This window comes from Camelus dromedarius, chromosome 14, assembly GCF_036321535.1.
Source record: "Camelus dromedarius isolate mCamDro1 chromosome 14, mCamDro1.pat, whole genome shotgun sequence".
Lineage (NCBI taxonomy): Eukaryota > Metazoa > Chordata > Mammalia > Artiodactyla > Camelidae > Camelus > Camelus dromedarius.
Genome location: NC_087449.1, coordinates 55,027,433 through 55,044,389, shown reverse-complemented (window position 1 = coordinate 55,044,389; position 16,957 = coordinate 55,027,433). Strand labels below are relative to the sequence as shown.

The 16,957-nt window shown below is 42.8% G+C and overlaps 1 protein-coding gene across 3 annotated transcripts; it reads right to left on the bottom strand.

The window, feature by feature from the left end:
• Nucleotides 1-8,241: 8,241 nt before the first annotated feature.
• On the bottom strand, nucleotides 8,242-16,261 carry ZNF436 (zinc finger protein 436). Of its 3 annotated transcripts, none has more exons than XM_010979849.3 (4): nucleotides 16,176-16,261; nucleotides 14,798-14,892; nucleotides 13,906-14,032; nucleotides 8,242-11,949 (listed from the first exon to the last, which is right to left on the bottom strand). In XM_010979849.3, the coding sequence occupies exons 2-4, from the start codon at nucleotides 14,828-14,830 to the stop codon at nucleotides 10,697-10,699; spliced, it is 1,413 nt and encodes a 470-aa protein (XP_010978151.1). In that variant the 5' UTR covers nucleotides 14,831-14,892; nucleotides 16,176-16,261; the 3' UTR covers nucleotides 8,242-10,696. The 3 variants fall into 3 exon arrangements, with proteins under 3 accessions (XP_010978151.1, XP_010978153.1, XP_010978154.1); XM_010979851.3 differs by lacking the exon at nucleotides 16,176-16,261 and adding an exon at nucleotides 15,794-15,868; XM_010979852.3 differs by lacking the exon at nucleotides 14,798-14,892 and having other exon boundaries at nucleotides 16,176-16,251.
• Between the last annotated feature and the right edge of the window lie 696 nt (nucleotides 16,262-16,957).

Genomic DNA, 16,957 nt, shown 5'->3' with positions numbered 1-16,957 from the left:
TCCCTCTTCGTCTGCTGCCGACGCGAGGCCGAAAAACTAGGCCTCGCGACGCTAGGCCGCCTCCGGAACCCCGCCCCCTACCGTCCGCGCCGGTCTCTCTCAGCCGCGGCCCTCCCGCCCCTTCGCCGGCGTCGCAGCGCCCGTAATCCCCCCGCGAGCCGTCGCCGCTCGCTCCAGACACGCCCACCGCCACGCGGTCCGGCCTCGGTCTAGGTCATCTTTTAGGCTCCGGTTAGAACACAGTTTAAGGATTTGGCTCATCCGTTTTGTTGGGAGAATTGCTTCGCGTAGAGAATCAGCCCTTGGAGCGCTCAGAAAACTGCATCCTTGCCTCCACACATCCTTCGTTAGGAGCAGCTCAGAATGTGAGAGAATTCGCTAAAGTGGACATTACTCAAGAGCAGTGTTACCTACAAATGACGGAGCAGAGACCTTTTTTCACAGGGTTTGGCGCTAATTAATATTCATAAAGTAGATAGGGCAGGTATGTATGTGTGTGTGTGTGTGTGTGTGTGTGTGTGTGTGTGTGTGTGTGTGTGTGTGTATATATATCTACGAAGCCAAAAGAGATGTGCAAGGAGAAGGGCTAATTCCCAAAGGAGACTAATTCCCGTTATTCCTAAACATTTCTCACCGTCTACCTCTGCGGTTTGTTCCCTGTCCTCGCCTTAGTCCAAACCTATCTCATCACACAGCCCTTCCTTCCCTACCCCAACCTCCAACACCCCATCCCTCTCTGGGAGTGGAGGAAATCAAGCAGTGGTCTGCAAGATTTCCAGATACCCTTTGAGGATCATTTAAATTTCCCAGAAGCAGTCAACCGAAAATTAATTATTGGAAACCCACGTGCCCGGTACCGAGCTAAATATCTGGGTGAACCTATCGTTTGTATTATGGGGTGTGAAACTTACACAAATGCTGGGATCCTTAAAAATAGTGTAAAACGACGAATACAAACTTAAGAGTCTTGGGTCTGGTGAAGGGACCTTGAAGCTTAAACTTTATTAGTTTCACATAAATCTGCCTCTAGCTCAAGGGTTCTTAACCTATTTTTGCCATTCGACAGTCTGGTAAAAGTTGTGGCTCTTTAGGGTTTTAAATGCATAAAATAAAATAAGCATTACAAAAGAAACTTTGCGTTGAAATATAGTTAGGAAATGCATTTTAAAAACAATTTAATGCTCTTGGAGCAGGTCAAACAACTACTGAAATTTTAAAGCAATGAGAAGGTATTTCAAGGAATTCTGTAACCATAATGCGGTATAAAAATGTCTGTGATTCCTATTGGTGACAGAGTGAAAGGTACTGCTAATTTGTGGTTTTTTCCCTACATTCACAATGGGGAAAAATGCTTAATTTCATTAGGATATTAGTGAAAATCAAGATGTTATTTTTTTTTCCCTTCCAGGCTGAAGGACCAGTGAATGCTAGTCTAATACTCCTTTAAGTCCATTTAACACAGGATAAGAACCCCTGGGCTGGATACTGTAATTCAAGTGATTCTATTACCCAAAATTCTCTGAGTTACTGTTTCAAATATTCAGCCATATAGTCCTTTTAAGTGTACGCCACCTTTTCAGACCATATATCTTGATTTTTTTAAATTTGGAAAATACGGTCATCTGAGCTTTACATTTCAAAAACAGTTATGTGTGTGTGTTTGTATTTGTGAATGCAATATTCCACAAATATTTGTTGCATGCCCTCTACATATAAATCACTGTTTTGAAAGTAGGGAATGTAAAATGAATAAGACATAATCTTTGTCCTCTAAGAGCTTATATTCTAGCTGACAAGGCAGGACAAGGATACAAGTAAACATAATAAATATGAGTTGCTAGGGAGAGCTCTGGCTATATCTCTCATCTTTTGAGATTAGGTAATACAGTGCAGCCAGACCACTCCACAACCCTTTCCTGTCACAGACCAAATCTATGGTCTCAGCTGGTATGTCAATGAACAACATGCTTTTGCTTCTTAAACGATTACAGGGCACCAGAATATTCAAATAGAAGCTCTGACTTTTACTACTTATAACCTGAAGTTGTACCAAAGAATGTTTAAAATTACCAAACCTTTCTACTGGATCCTTAGATTAATCTTCATCTTACTCGTCCCTTTCATGATGCTAAAAGAACTATTTAGTCTATTCCTCAGACTCCAAACAAGATTACATCAATTCAGCCTTTTCAAAATGCCCTCACTTGCTACTAACAAGATAAAGCCATCCCAGCCACAGTTCGAAGTCACAGGCAGCAGAAAGGAAAAAAGAAAGCAAGAAAGGGGAGAGAAAAATGGAAAATGAAGAAATATCATGAGTAGAATGTTAGTGGAAAGGGCATCCACAACCAACCCTTGTTAACATTTAGGTACCAAGAGGCCTCTACTCAGCTTTACTTGAAAACTTCGATTCTATTTTGATTTCTCCTTTGTCAGGTACAACTGTATTTTCTTCATCACACTTTAATAATTTTTCTTATTTTAAGGCACTTTCCAGAATGGTAGTGCTCCAATCAAGACTGGCCAGAGCTGAAGACTGTCTTTCATTTATACCTCCTAGGAGTATGCTTCTTTTAAAAAATGAAGCAGCATATGAATGACTTGTAATAGCTTGTAGTCAACTTACCCTAAGACCTTATTGTATTCCTGCTTTATCATCATTTTTTGCAGTATTTTTTCTTTTGAAGATTATCCTAGCCAGCCCATTGAATTCCCGTCTAGTTCTCAAATTCATCAAGCTGTTTTAAAATGGAAAAAAAGTTTCTCCATCTTAGTGACACAATGTTTTAAACAATAATCACTACCATTTACTGAACTCCTACTTGATGTCTAGTGTTTTGCATAATCTATTGCTGATCGTTACCTGAAACCTTAAAGGCTAATAATACTACCCCATTTAATTGAGGAATCAGGCTCAGAGAGGTTAAAACATTTGTTGAAAGCCACACAGGTGAACTAAGACTCAAACACAGTTTTGAGCTACTTCACCAAGCTCCATTTCAATTAAAGTCTTAGTGTTGGCAGATTCTTCACTTGTAGAGATATTTTTACGAGTCAAAACATCACCATTGTCAATCTGATGAATAAGTTAGAAAATACTATTCAGAGCCCAAAGAAAACTGTGATGTAAGATAAAATGAGAACATTTTCCTTACATGGTTTGCAAATCGGCTTTGCAATGCAATTTGAACATGTTCTGAGAAATGACAGTTTTAAGAACAAAACTGTGGCCTCACAAGGTATCACCATTGTGGAACAACAGTCCTTTGGGTAGCTTTGTTAGAAAAGACAATGTCTCATAGAGATTATACCTATATGGTCATCATAATACTAGTTAACATTTGTTAAGCACTTACCATGCTATCTCATTCGATGCTCACAATATATGAGGCAGGTACCGAAAGGTATCATCTCCCTTTTGCAGATGAAGAAACTAATTCCCATGTCACAGCTGAGACTCCAACTCTGGTGTAACTCCAAATTTCAGTCTCATAATCATTACGGTACACAGCCAGGAGAGAGAAATCAAAACCAGTAAAGTTAAACCTCTGTCTTTTTAAGACTTCATATTTCCAAACCTGATGTTGTTAGCCTGATTTTGAAATTCTTCTTGTCCTTTTTTTTTTTTTAATCAGTTTTCTTCTCACCTTGAGTTCTGTTGAGGGAATATTAAAAAAAAGAAAAAGGGAAAAATTGGAAAAGAAAGGTAGCAAAATGAGCTCTCCTTTCCAACCTTCCATTTCCTCAATCAAACTCAAGAAAGCAAAAATCAACTTTCAAGTCCAATTAGGATTGTTAAATTCAGCTTAAGAGTGATGAACACTTGGTTTTATGGAAGAATTTAACACATTTTTCTGCTTAGCAACTGAAGGATTCCCTGGAGACTTACCACCAGGACCTTGGTGCATCTACTCACTGACACTGAACTCCGCAGCCGCAGAGAGACAGGCACAGGCAGCGGCAGCAGCTGCCGCCTAAATTCCAGAAATCAAATTCTAGGAGACTGTTGAACATAACATTTTGTCCATTGAGTTCTAATTATTTTAAAGCTTCCCTATAGGCAGACAGAAGAGTTATATGCGGCAAATCTTTTAGGAAGGGTTACTGTAAGCTTTTAACCAAAATCCAGTAGAATTATAAGTATTATTACTCATATTCAAATATACCATTATACAAATCAGATTAAACAGGGATTGTGAGTCCTTCTCCCTCAGTATAACTTTTGTTTTGAAAATGTGATAAAATAGTATGAATTGATTATAAATAGAGTATGTGTATATAACTGAATTCTCATTACCCTTAAAATAGCCATTAGAAGAATGGGGCAAGTGATCTCTAATTATTAATAGTGACAATAATGTAATACCTAGTGCTTGCATGGAGCTTCTCCATTTACAGAATTTCAAATACAGTGTCTCAGTAGACATCTACTACATTTGGACATCTTGAAATGTGTCATGCCCTTGGCCCTGTGACTCTCCTCTCCTGATTCTTCTCTGGATTCTATAATACTTCCTCCTAGGCCCCCTCCTCTGTCCATCATTACCTATTGGTGTTCCCAGGATTCCATCCTTGATGCTGTTCTCACACTCCATCAGGGCCATCCCTTTTCACATGGTTTTCACTAATTTCCATACCAGCTGTCCCCATTTCTTTATCTACAGGTGCATTTTGGGTCCTGAGCTCTGGACTCGTATTTTCAACTACCTGCTGGGCATATGAACATGTGTTTGGATGTAACAGTTTCTTCAAATGCCACAACTAGTCTCTAAAGATGGTTTTTATCTCCCACCATTTGCCCCCTTCCTCACTGAGCCCCACCCACCTCAACCTGGTGGGTTCCTCCAGTTTGCCATCCGCTGCCTCAGCACCTTACATTTGCTCTTCAGTAAATTAAGTCCTTAGAACACTCTCCCCCAGGTATCCTGACAACTCATTGAGAACTGTGCTCTAATGTCACCACTGTAGAGAGGCTTTCCTTGACCATCCTCTCTAAAATAGCAGTTCCCCTTCACTCCCCTTCCCTTACCCTTTCTTTATTGCACTTGTTACCTCCTGACGTTATGTATGCCTTTGTTTATTGTCCATCTTCCCTACAGAGTGTAAGTTCAACAAGGGCAGAGTCTTCGTCTCATTCAGTCCTCTGCCAGGTACACTGTTGGTGTTCAACAGATTATTGTTAAATGACTTAAATTGCTTGTATCCTTTACCCCAGATTCCTCCTCTTTGTGTGTTGTGGTTCCATTCACAGCATACTCATCCATCCAACACATTATTCACCTCAGAAATCTGGATATCAAAGGTTCTGACTCTGTATAAGTCACTGGTGGAAACAGTTGATAGTATGCCTGGACGCTAGGACTAGGACTGGGGCAAGAGTACTGAGGAAAGTCTGCCCCCTTCTTTTCCTACTCTGGCTTTGTCCTCTTCCAGGGGGCCCTCATGTCCACATGTGTGGCTGCAGGTCCAAGTTCTGTCCATCCTCCCAAACCAAGGGCTGTGGGTACACACATGCAGCTTGGTTTGCCCTGAAGAGAACACACCTGAGGAAGATGCACCCTGTATTGAGAGCCTGCCTTGCAACATGTCTCCAAAGTTGCCATAATGTCTATTCCTAGATAATCCTCCAAAGATGACAATGACTCATCAAGTGCAGGAGCATCAGGGGCAGGTGAGTTTATCCCAGCTTTACCTTGGGAGGGGGTGTCTTCCATAGGTCACATTGCCTCTGGGTGCCTTTTTCCTCTTGCACTGGGCCCCACCAGATAAGCAATGACAGAATACCTATGGTTTCCACAGAATTTATGAATAGCTTGTGTGGTGACAAATCAGAAGTGAGGTCACCAGTCCTTCTGAAGGGAATGAAGTTTATATATATTCTTTCATTTATCCAGAAAATATTTCTTGCCTGCCTACTCTAAGTCAAACATTTGCTAGGAGCTGAAGATACAATGGTGAGCAAGACACAGTGATTTCAGGAATATCAAAGTCTCATGGAAGAGAAGAGAAAGTAAATAGGCAATTACAAAACTGGGATAAAATGGTTTGACTGGGATAAACCCAGGGGACACTGAACAGGACACTGATCCAGTCTTGTGGGATGAGGAGAAGGTTCCCTAGAACAAGTGAGGTATGAGACCTGAAGGAAGAGGAGGAGTTGCCCAGAAGAGTGGCGAGAAAGAGATGCAGCTTGGAGAGTGTTGCAAGTGCAGGGAGTGCAGAGACCTGAAGCTGAGGAGGGCAGCAGAGGCCAGACCACGATGCCCTCCTCCTAAGCCACACTGACAGAGCCTGGTTCACTGTGTGCTGCTGGCAGTGGAAAGAATGGGGAGGTTTTACACACAAGAGTGGCATGAAGGGATTTGCCCTTCAGAAAGATCATTGTAGCTGCAGCAAAGAGTAGGTGGAAGATGGCTGAAAACAGAGACTCATTAAGAGGTTGTTTCAGTAAGCAAGATGTGGCTTGGTGATTGATGGTCTAAATAATTGCAGCTAATATTTTGAGCCCCATTACTTCATTTAATCTTTATAACTATGAGGCACATATAATCATCCCCATTTTACAGATGGGAAATCCAAGGAACAGAGAAGCTAAGTAAGTTGCCCAAGGTCACATGATAAGTGGTGGCAGTAGAGAGGAGAGCACGTATATGGCTTTGAGAAATATTTAGGCAGTGGTATGGTCATGACTGAAAGTAATTATTTTAACTGATTTTCATTATGGATTTTGGGCAGATGGCTAAAGGAGAAGGAGTCAAGTATGATATGCAAGTTTCTAGCTTGGATAACTAGGCAATGACTATATTAGGAAATACAGGAGAAAGAGGGGGAGGGGTGATAGAACACAGTGGTAAATTCAGTTTGGGGTTTGCCTGGCTAATTTCCAAGTGGAGATGTATACAAGGCAGCTGCAGGGGCTGGTGTGAAACTCAGAGATTTTTGATGTCCTCAGCCTCAGTCTCTCCCAGAGGGAAAATCAAAAGCAGCTTTGAGAAGCTGAAAAATGATACAAACTTTGAATATGAAGCATTTAGGAAAACAGATGATACAATGAGATTAGCCATGAAACTATTTTAGGTCACTACAGGGTGATTTTCTTCTATTTTACTCATCAGTTGTCTTTCACTAACAACCTTTTATCTTGAAGTCTCCTACAGATAAGCAGGGCCCAGTCAGCTATTCCACTACACACATGGGTATCTAACCAAAGCTTTAAAGACTCCATTTCTCCCAGAGCACAGGAACTCCATTTCCAGGAGGAATACTAACTTTCAAAACACGAGGGAACCATTTAACAAATTATCATTTCATTGGACTCAGTGGTGTCCTAATGGCCTGGAATCACCGCCCTTCCAATGGCTAGCCTCCTAGAGAAAACTTACACAGAAGGAAATCTGCCTGTTGTAATGACGGCGAAATATTAACATATTAAATATCCTGAGGGGAAGGTTCCAGGTGAGCTTCTCCAGGTGAACTGGTATTTTCCTTGAACCAGTTTTCCTTCCCAGAAATAAAAAATGCAGAACATGAAGAAAGGAGAAAAAGAATTTTTAAAAATATTTGATAAAATCTCTTTCTTTTACAAGTCGTGGCTATAGGGTTAATTGAAATTTCTTTCATATTTGTATTCTTCTCCAGTTTAAAGCACTTCCACTCCCTCTGTCTAAACTGGTTTTCCATTTAAAAAAAAAGGTTTCATAAGAAAAAATAACTTGTAAGTAATTTGAAAATTGTGGCCACACCCTGGTAGAACATAATCACTGCCTTAGGCAGACTTAGGCAATTATGTCTTGAATAGAGAGCCTTTGACTGTTTCTAAGCGGTATCTCTGTTCTGGGATCCTTACACTAATTTAGTAGAAATTGTTTTAGTATTCTTAGCAGATACCCAAAAATATCTCCTTAAAGCAATATGGCCTCTTCTCCTTTTTCCGTTCATTTTTTTTTTTTGACTTTTGTTTCTGTCTCCAAAACTGAGTCACTCACACCAAGTATTTCCACGTTGCTTTGCCACCAGCCTAATTAATCTTCATAGGAAACTGTTCAGGTTTTTGCATCATCTGAAAATACGGTAATATCCAGAGAGCTCACCAGTGTGTGAAGATGCTGTATTCCCAAATTTCCACAGGAATATCTATACAAATGCATCAGTAGAAAAACAACTGTGCCCAATTTTAATGAATCTGATGAAAAGCCATGTTATGAATCGGTGCTGCATTACTAAAATAATTCTCAGTTTTTGATTTTAAAAATTACACTTTTAATTATAGAATATTGTTAGAATAATACAGATGTAGATAGACACTAGAATAACTGTGACCAATACCGTAAGGAAAACTGCTCTACATACTTGTTCACTCACTCTCCACAACCATAGAAAACAGGCACAATGTGTTCAGGTTGTGTGCAGAAGCAGCCAGAGACTTGGGAGCAGAAGGCATGCAAAAAGCTTTAGCAAAGAGAGTCTGATGCATAACTTTACACAAAGTTCAAAACAGCAAACGGGCAGCAATTGGCAGGAAGAGAGGAGACAAGAGCTGTTCTGGCCCTTGCCCTTTTAATTTCCCAGCTGGAGTGTACACGTCTGGAGAGATGGCCGGGGCACTGAGAAGCCAAAAGCAGGAACAGGAACAGGTTGGGGGGTGGGGCAGGAGAGTAGGAAAGGAAAACATTTAGGTCATGGAGACGCTGTCTTCTGCAGCCACTCTGAAGCTGCTGCGCTTAGCGGCTCAAAGAAACAACAGGAGAACTTCGATATTCATTAAAACCATCAGCAACACTGATACAGGAAAAGACATATTTTAGTCATCAAGAACATGGAAGTCATTCAACAACTAAAATACGAATACCCACAGTTGGCTAGATTTTGTGTAGAAAAACATGCTCCCTGCCGGAGTCTGTATTTAAATAGGAGTGGCAACATAGACACCTACTTGGTGGAGTGTTTTTTCAGTTACTTCGGAGGTTGTATCTTTTGCAAGGGATGCAGACCCACATGGGTCATAGTAACTCACTACAGTACACTACTCAAGAGAGACCACTGGCGCCTTTAACCAGTCCCAAAGAGCTATGGCAAAAGTTTTTCAAATGTTACAACACTCACAATAGCACAGTAGAAATAACTTGCGGTAGGCTCAAAAAATATATATTCCTTACTCCAGTCCCATCTCCTTGGCATCAGTTTCTTCCCACTCCCACCCCCAAATCCATGGATAAGCAACAACATTTGGGATATTTCTTAATTCCTATTTGGGCTGAGATAAGGAGAACTGATACTACTGGGCTTAAATTGGGTCAACTCTTACATTAATCGCTTATATCTGTGGGCTGGGAGGATGGAAATACATTCCCAACTAGGTTTATTAATTCCTTGTGACTAGGACAAAGAGAAGACAATTCAGTCTGAGAACAGGACAATCAACCTATTTGTCTGGTCATTATCTCCCACAACTGACTGATACATATAAACAAGTGCTTGGTTCTGTACAAAGACAGATCTTACAGGAGAGTGCGCACTGGAGCACTAGTGTTTAAATTTTTTTCATAAAGAATGAAAAAAAAAAAGAACATTTCTCACATTGGAGTTATGTCTGTAGTTCCATCACATGATCAAAGTCACCCAAGAACATGCTAATTCAGTGTGAATTCAGTTTCTGCTATTGGAAAACAACAGGAATACACATTTTACTGTACATACACATGCCCTTATGCAAGCTAAGATAAACACTGGGATGTGGCCCTTATCAAATCCTATAGTTAGTGGTACAGGGAGAATTGATCTTAAAGGGTAGAAGGGAAAGAACACAGCAATGACCTGTGTTCCTTGGGAAGGGACTCTGTGCTTCCTTCCCTGAAGTGGTCAATTCCACTTGCTCCTTACACTCCATCAATTATGGTCCTATCTTTCCTTGAAGATATTTTCCCTACAATGTTCCCTATGATGATCCCCAAAGAAAATTAATAAATTCTGATTATTGGCCATAACAACAGTGGGCATCTCTTGCTAAAGTCACCACTGTTGATGAGTCCTTGGTCCCCAAACCTGTCTCATTTTTCCTTTCAATCTGTATCTTCGGTTAGCTTTCACAAAGATGAAAGCTTTAGAAACAATGAGGAGAAAAGTTAGATTACTGCCTTCATTATGCAGAATCCTGCTGTCAGGAAGACAGAAAGATACAAATGCATGAGCAACTCAAGGAGAAAGCCCTTTGAAGGGAAGATGCATGTACCCAGCTACTACAGTGAGTCAATAGGTGTGGCAATTCAGGCAGTCTCTGGTTGTCTTTTTCCAAAACAGCTGTGAGCACCCTATCACAGTCCAACATTTCCCCTAGCATAGTTCTTTGGGCCAAGGATGGGAGAAATTACTTTTAAAGATTTACTCCATTTCCAGGCCTGAGCATTTACCAGGATTTATCACCTGGTCTTTAGATTTTCAGTTACTTGTGGGACTGATTTTGATGATGTAATTAATTAATATTGAGTGATTTTTAAAAATCACTATTCTGGAGGGGGGAATAACGTTCTTAAAGCCATGGGTCAGGATTTCAAGTGGCTTGTCTTCTTTGATGTTGTAAACTGTGGCCCGCAACGAGGAAATTCCGTATGATAAAAGCAGCTCAGTCTTGAGAGAGCTCTTTGATATCAAATAAAATTGTACCTTCAAATGAATCACTTCTCAGTCATAATCACAGGACTTAGTCAGTGTGAACTCTCTTATGTTTAATAAGAGCTGAGCTCCGGCTGAAACTCTTCTCACATTCGGTACATTCATACGGTTTCTCTCCTGTATGAACTCTTTGATGTGTGATGAGGTTGGAGCTCTGGGTGAAACCTTTTCCACACTGCACACACTCATAGGGTTTCTCTCCTGTGTGGGTTCTCTGGTGTTTAATTAGATCTGACCTTTCACCAAAGCTTCTCCAACACTCGTTGCATTCATAGGGCTTCTCTCCAGTATGAATTTTCTGGTGTGTGATGAGATGAGAGCTCCGGCTGAAGCTTTTCCCACAAGCATTACATTCATATGGCTTTTCCCCGGTATGCGTTCTCTGATGCTGAACCAAGTGTGAGATGCGGCTGAAGTTCTCCCCGCATTCATTGCAGTGGTATGGTTTTTCCCCCGTGTGGGCTCTACGATGGCGCACAAGGTCCGAGTTCTGACTGAAATTCTTCCCACACTCATCACATTTGTAGGGCCTCTCCCCGGTGTGGACGCGATAGTGTTTGATGAGGTCAGATCTCTCACTGAAGCCTCGTCCACATTCATTACATTCGTACGGCTTCTCACCTGTGTGGGTCCTCTGGTGCTGTGCTAGGTGAGAGCTCCGGCTGAAGCTTTTCCCACACTCCTCACACTCATAGGGCTTTTCCCCACTGTGGGTCCTCTGGTGCTGGATTAGGTGAGACAGCCGGCAGAAACTTTTCCCACACTCATTACATTTGTGGGGCTTTTCTCCAGTGTGGATTGTCTGATGCTGAATGAGGTGAGAGCTTCTTCCAAAACTTTTCCCACACTCATTACAGTCATAGGGCCTCTCCCCAGTGTGCGTCCTTTGATGCTGAATAAGGTGGGAACTCCGACTGAAGCCCTTTCCACATTCATAACACTTATAGGGTCTGTCACCAGTGTGGGTTTTCTGATGTCGATTAAGGTCTGAGATCTGACTAAAGGCCTTTCCACAATGAGAACATATATGATATCGGATGCTTGTGTGGACTTCTTTGTGGACAAGCAGATCGGTGACTTGTTGGAGAGGATAGCTTACCCAGTCATCTGCTGTTAAATCTCCCCATTGTCTTTCTGATCTATCCCTGTCTTCAAAAGCCTCTTCACTTTCAGGATTTTCCTCAGTATTACCAACAGGTCTTTCAGATGCAGTCCCAAATTCTACATCTTCACTAATCTCTTGTTTTGGATTCACCTCGTTATCACTCCTGATTTCAAAATCTGTAATAAAGGGTAAAAAATAATACTGGTAAACACACACAAAAAACATCTACTGTGTGCCAGGCACTGTGCTAAGTTCTTTATATAAGTTACCTCAACCAACCCGAGAGTCAGGCATTATGATGATTTCTTCTTTATGAAGAAAGGCCCACAGAAGTGACTTGCAAAAGGTTGTACAGTAGTAAATGGCAAAGCTAAGATTCAAAGCCAGATCTGTCTGATAAAAGTTCATGTTCTGTATCACTAGTCAACGGTTCTTTATGAAAATTGCCTATGTTTCTGTTGTTTCAAAAAAAGAAAACAACCAGAAACAGAAAATATAAGAGACTCTAAATCAGAATTTCTAAAAGTCAAGAGCCTAAGTATTTTATATGTGAATACATGTGTGTGTGTGTATGTTCTTAACTTGTCAAGCCTTCATCATAACAATTATGTAATATTTACTAAGGACCTACTGAGTTGGCATGGAGAAAACCAAATTTTTATCTATCTATGTCAAGTCTCAGTTGACAGGAAAAATGACTGCCAAATGTTACTTGCTGCTTTCCAGTAGCCTTTTAATGAAAAGAGAAGTGGGAAGATTGGAGAAGGCAAAAAAGATGCCTGCCTCAGGACATTCTTGGCATTGACTAGGTGTAAAATCTTTAAATGAAAATGAAAATATATAAAACCACTATCTATAAGAAACCTTCAACCAGATACTCCTTTTTTGAAGTGATATTTCTTGGTATATTCTTCAAAAAAGGTTACTAGGTATGCTAGGAGAAAAGGGTCTATGGATAAATTAGTTTGGTAAACGGTACAAACATCATCTTCTTAGAAATTCAAAATGCCTGATACCACATTAAAGGTTTTGAAGGGTCTTGAGGTAAGGAAGCCTTGTAAACATTATTTAACCTACTCTCAAACTTATTTGGGCAAGACTTTTTTTTTTGGTGCTTCAACTCTTCCATCTTTCCAACAAGTGCTCCTTGGGCTGGACCATAGATATATAAATTCACATTTCTTCAAGATTCTCATTTCTTGTTTTTATTGGATTGAGTGGAATATTTGGGTTACTGACTACAATAGATCTGGGTGGATAACTTCATTTCTAGTTGCTTGTCAAAAAGAAGGATCCAAGGAAGCTGAGACATCAGAGAGAGCCCAAGTTAAAAAGGAAACCCTTCCCAGTTGCCTTTTGCTTGTTAAAAGCAATAGGAATAAAAATTTCAGAAAAAGGATTAATCCTAATGAATGGCAGATGACCTAGTGAACCATATTTGGTTGTTAACTTCTGTCAAGTCCTAACAGGAGACAACGTGAGTCAAAAGACTACTCAGCTCAAGAATATACGGTTTATTCCAGTTACACCCAGACCAAACGATAGCTAAAAGACAGGTTTGCAGACCACCAAAAAAATTAGCTTCTCTAATAGAATTTGTGATCTCATTTAGTTCAGGATTTTCCTGGAACAACATCTGACACACTCAAAATCTATGATCAACTCTGAAATGTCTCCAGACAAGTACCTACTCTGGATAAATAAAGGATCTGAGGCAAAGCTAGGACTCTGAAGCCAAAACAAACAAAAAAAACTGGCTTTTGCCTTCCCGTGAACCTGGATCGGAACCCCCTCATCTTCTAGTAAAAGCATCATTTACAGGGGCATTTATATCCTGGCAAGCACTATTATGTCAGACCTGTTTGGTCAGTGATCTGTACAAACAGGCTGGAGAATGGCAAATGACTCAGGGCACAAGAAATCTGAGTGTTTTTAAAATGTGCAGAAATGATCTTTCTTTTCAGACAATATGACCTTGATATTCCCTCACTGAAAGATCTGCCTGAGGACTCAACTCAAGCCAAAATCCAATTAAGTGCTTTAAAAATCAAGTAACTAGGTTGCTTTGAAAGAGCTAAGGCATTTTTGACAGTCTGAAATATGTGGGGTGAAGAAAGACAGAGAATCCTTACCTAATGAGACAACATTTCCATAATTCTCCTGCATAACATCCCTGTAAAGGTCCCTTTGTGTAGGGTCCAGAGGTCTCCATTCTTCCCGGGTGAGGTACATGGCCATATCTTCAAATGTCACAGGTGCCTGAAATCACACATTGCTTCCTCAATACTTGGTATCTAGGAGGTTAGTACCAGTTTTTCTTCTTGAGATTAGAGACATGGCTAGAATTGTTAAGGAGGCAAAAGGTGTTAGGTCTGACATGTAGAGTCCAAAGGAGAAATAAACAAGCAACAAAGATGTGGTAAAGAAGAGAGCAATTTATGAACTTATTGCTTTGGTTCCAGATATCCCTGTCCGACTCTGAACCTTATCCTCTAGCAGTCCTTTTCTCAGAACACATCCAGCACCTACATCATTCCATATTTTTACTCACGATGTTCCTCTTTTCTTCAAATATCTTTCTCAGACTAGTGAAATCCCACTATTCCTTAAGGCCCTGTTCCAGCACCAGCTGTTCCTCAGTGGCCCCCATCCCTCTGCTTTGTTCCACTCCTCCCTCCCACACCTCAGATAGAATTAATCACTCCCACTTCTTGGTTCCCACAGCATTTTGCTCCTACAGCAAATAGTGCTCTTAACACGTAGTATCACGGTTAACCGAATGCGTCTGTCTCCCTACGTTTCATCCATCTATTGTCTCCCCAGTATTTAAAGGCAAACAGCAGGTGTTCAATAAATGTTTTGTTTGTGGCTACACTATCCTGGTACTGGGTCTCTGGAGGAAGAATACCGAAGCAGGCTAATTACTAATCCCAGGAAATTTCCCACAGGGATTTGCAGAGCAAACAAACGCAGGGACGAGGTGGGTAAGCATAGGCAGGGTCCGAGAAGCCACCCCCGGCTTACCTGGGACCCAGCCATGAGCAGGGTGGCTGCCATCTCGGGCTCAAGGATTCGCCTCCCAGGAGAGAGAGAGCAGGAAAAGCAGCTAGCAGACAGCGCTAAAGGAGGCGAAAAGCAGGGCGTGAGGCACAGAAAACAGGCCCTGCCCACTCCCCAGGGCTGGAGTTCTGGCCTCCAGGCGGGTAGGGAGGGCCCTGAGCCTGGGCCGGGTCACTCTCCTCCCTGACCCTTGGGCGTGACCCGCCCTCTGTGTCTCCGCCACCATGGAGTGGAGGCAATGCCAGAATTTACTAAGACAGCCCCCTGGTTCGGTCCCTCCCGGGCTGGGGGTCAAGCCGATGCTGTCTCAGGGAGGAGGCTCTCAGCCCAGCCCACAGAACGCCTCTGCTCTTCCATCTCGAGGCTAGGCCCTTTCCGGCAGCTGCCTCAGCCAATCAGCGAGCGAAGCTCGCAAAACGCTCGGCCAATTAAATGTGGAACACTAGACCCGCCTCTTGCTGGACGGCTGGGCACCACTATCACGCCTGCGCCTGCCCCCGTGGCCTGCCGGGAGTTGGAGTTCCATCCAGGCGTACAAAGGCCAGTCAAGAGGCCAAAAGCCATGGAGGGAAAAGAACAAAAGGCTGAAGGAAGAAACGCGTCTTCCTAGCCAGGGCAGAGTATCTTCTGCTTTCTTCTCTTGGAGAGCACAGCCCGATTAAGCCAGGGAGGTTGGCCTGCTTATCCTCACGTCCCTAGAAGCTTATCTTGAGTCAGACCTTAACTGCGACGTCGAGCCTAATTTAGGCGCTGGCTTGTATTGGGTTCCACCAGGATTAGTTCTCATTTGACATCCCGGGCCCGAGAGGAAAGGAGCAGCCGCCCACTCCCCAGAGAAGACTCAGCGACCGCGCTGGAACTTTGAGCTCCACCCACGCACTACATCTCCCAGAAGCGCCTGCGGCATTCGCACACTGCTGCGCAGACTACAACTCCCAGGAGACACCGCGCCGCCCGTACCCGAGCTAGTGTAGTCCGCGGCTGGGCCAAGCTGTGTCCCGGCTCCATCGCTGTTAACCCTGTAGGGGCGTCGGATCGCGTCCCTCTAAAAAGGGTCCCCGGTGAGGGGCGGGCTGAGTTGCGCCTAGCGAAGGGGAAGCCTAAACTCTGAGGGAACAGAAGCGAGGGTGGAGGATTGAGCGAGCCAGGCCCCAGGGTTGGGAAGGGCCGTCCTACCGTCCCAGAGGGCATGCCTGCTAAAAGGGTTCTTTGCGGCCTCCCGCACGGATGGGATGAGGGGGCCTCTCACGGCCTGAGCCCCGCAGACCCTCAGGATGTTAGCAGTGCCTGACCCGCTGAAGGTAGGAAGCCGAAAACCCGAATTAGTAACGAACAGACTTACCTCTTGCTTGGCCCTCAAAAGATCCGTTAGCTCACCGGCTCCAGGATCAGAGAGTCCTCAAATAGATTCCAATCCGCAGACAGAGTTTTCTGAGACTTAAAACGTTCGGAAAGATTCTAGGGATCACTGGCAGATCCTGGATATCTCAGACCCGCGGGTAGATCTCGAATTCGTAGCCGTGCAGGCACAGCCCAGAGATTGTAGGCGGATCCCAAAGACTCACAGATTCCCAAGACCTCAGACTTTCAGGCAGCTCAGAGAAACCACAGGCTAGGCAGATCCCTGAGACCACAGCAGCTAGCCAAGAAACACCACCAGCAGCTAAGCTGCATTCAACTGGACTTCTTCCGAACGGAAGGACTTGCAGCCTTCCCTTTCCCCAGCCAGGATGAGAAAATTAGACAATGGAAGCCAAAAAGTAGGGAAGGCAGGCATTCTGCGTGGGGAAGAGCTCTGAGCTTGCTGTAGCCTTGGAGAGGGAAGTGATGGAAAAAGAATATAACAGCTTATTAGGGACTCCCACCCTCTTCAAGTTATAAATATCCCCAGAACCTTGGCTACGTGCCCAGAAGCCTGTTGTCTCTAACTGTACAGGAGACTTCTCTGCCTGGGCTGGGAAAGGGGTTTTTCTTTTGTTTTGCAGATATGTTCACCCACCAAGTGACTTGAATTTTTTTCTTCAAATGTGCCTCTAGGCTATGCTTTTATTAATAAGTGTCTTGTTCCCAGTGCCCAGTTATTTATGGTTAAATTACTCAAGTGTCTAAAAAGAGCTAGGACCC

Excerpts from the sequence above, each read along its gene's own strand:
- ZNF436 (XM_010979849.3), bottom strand. The coding sequence starts at position 14,830 with ATGGCAGCCACCCTGCTCATGGCTGGGTCCCAG. Across the intron at positions 14,033-14,797 it reads TGCTCATGGCTGGGTCCCAG|GCACCTGTGACATTTGAAGA; the intron begins GTAAGCCGGGGG and ends GTGTGATTTCAG. Across the intron at positions 11,950-13,905 it reads TGGAAATGTTGTCTCATTAG|ATTTTGAAATCAGGAGTGAT; the intron begins GTAAGGATTCTC and ends CCTTTATTACAG.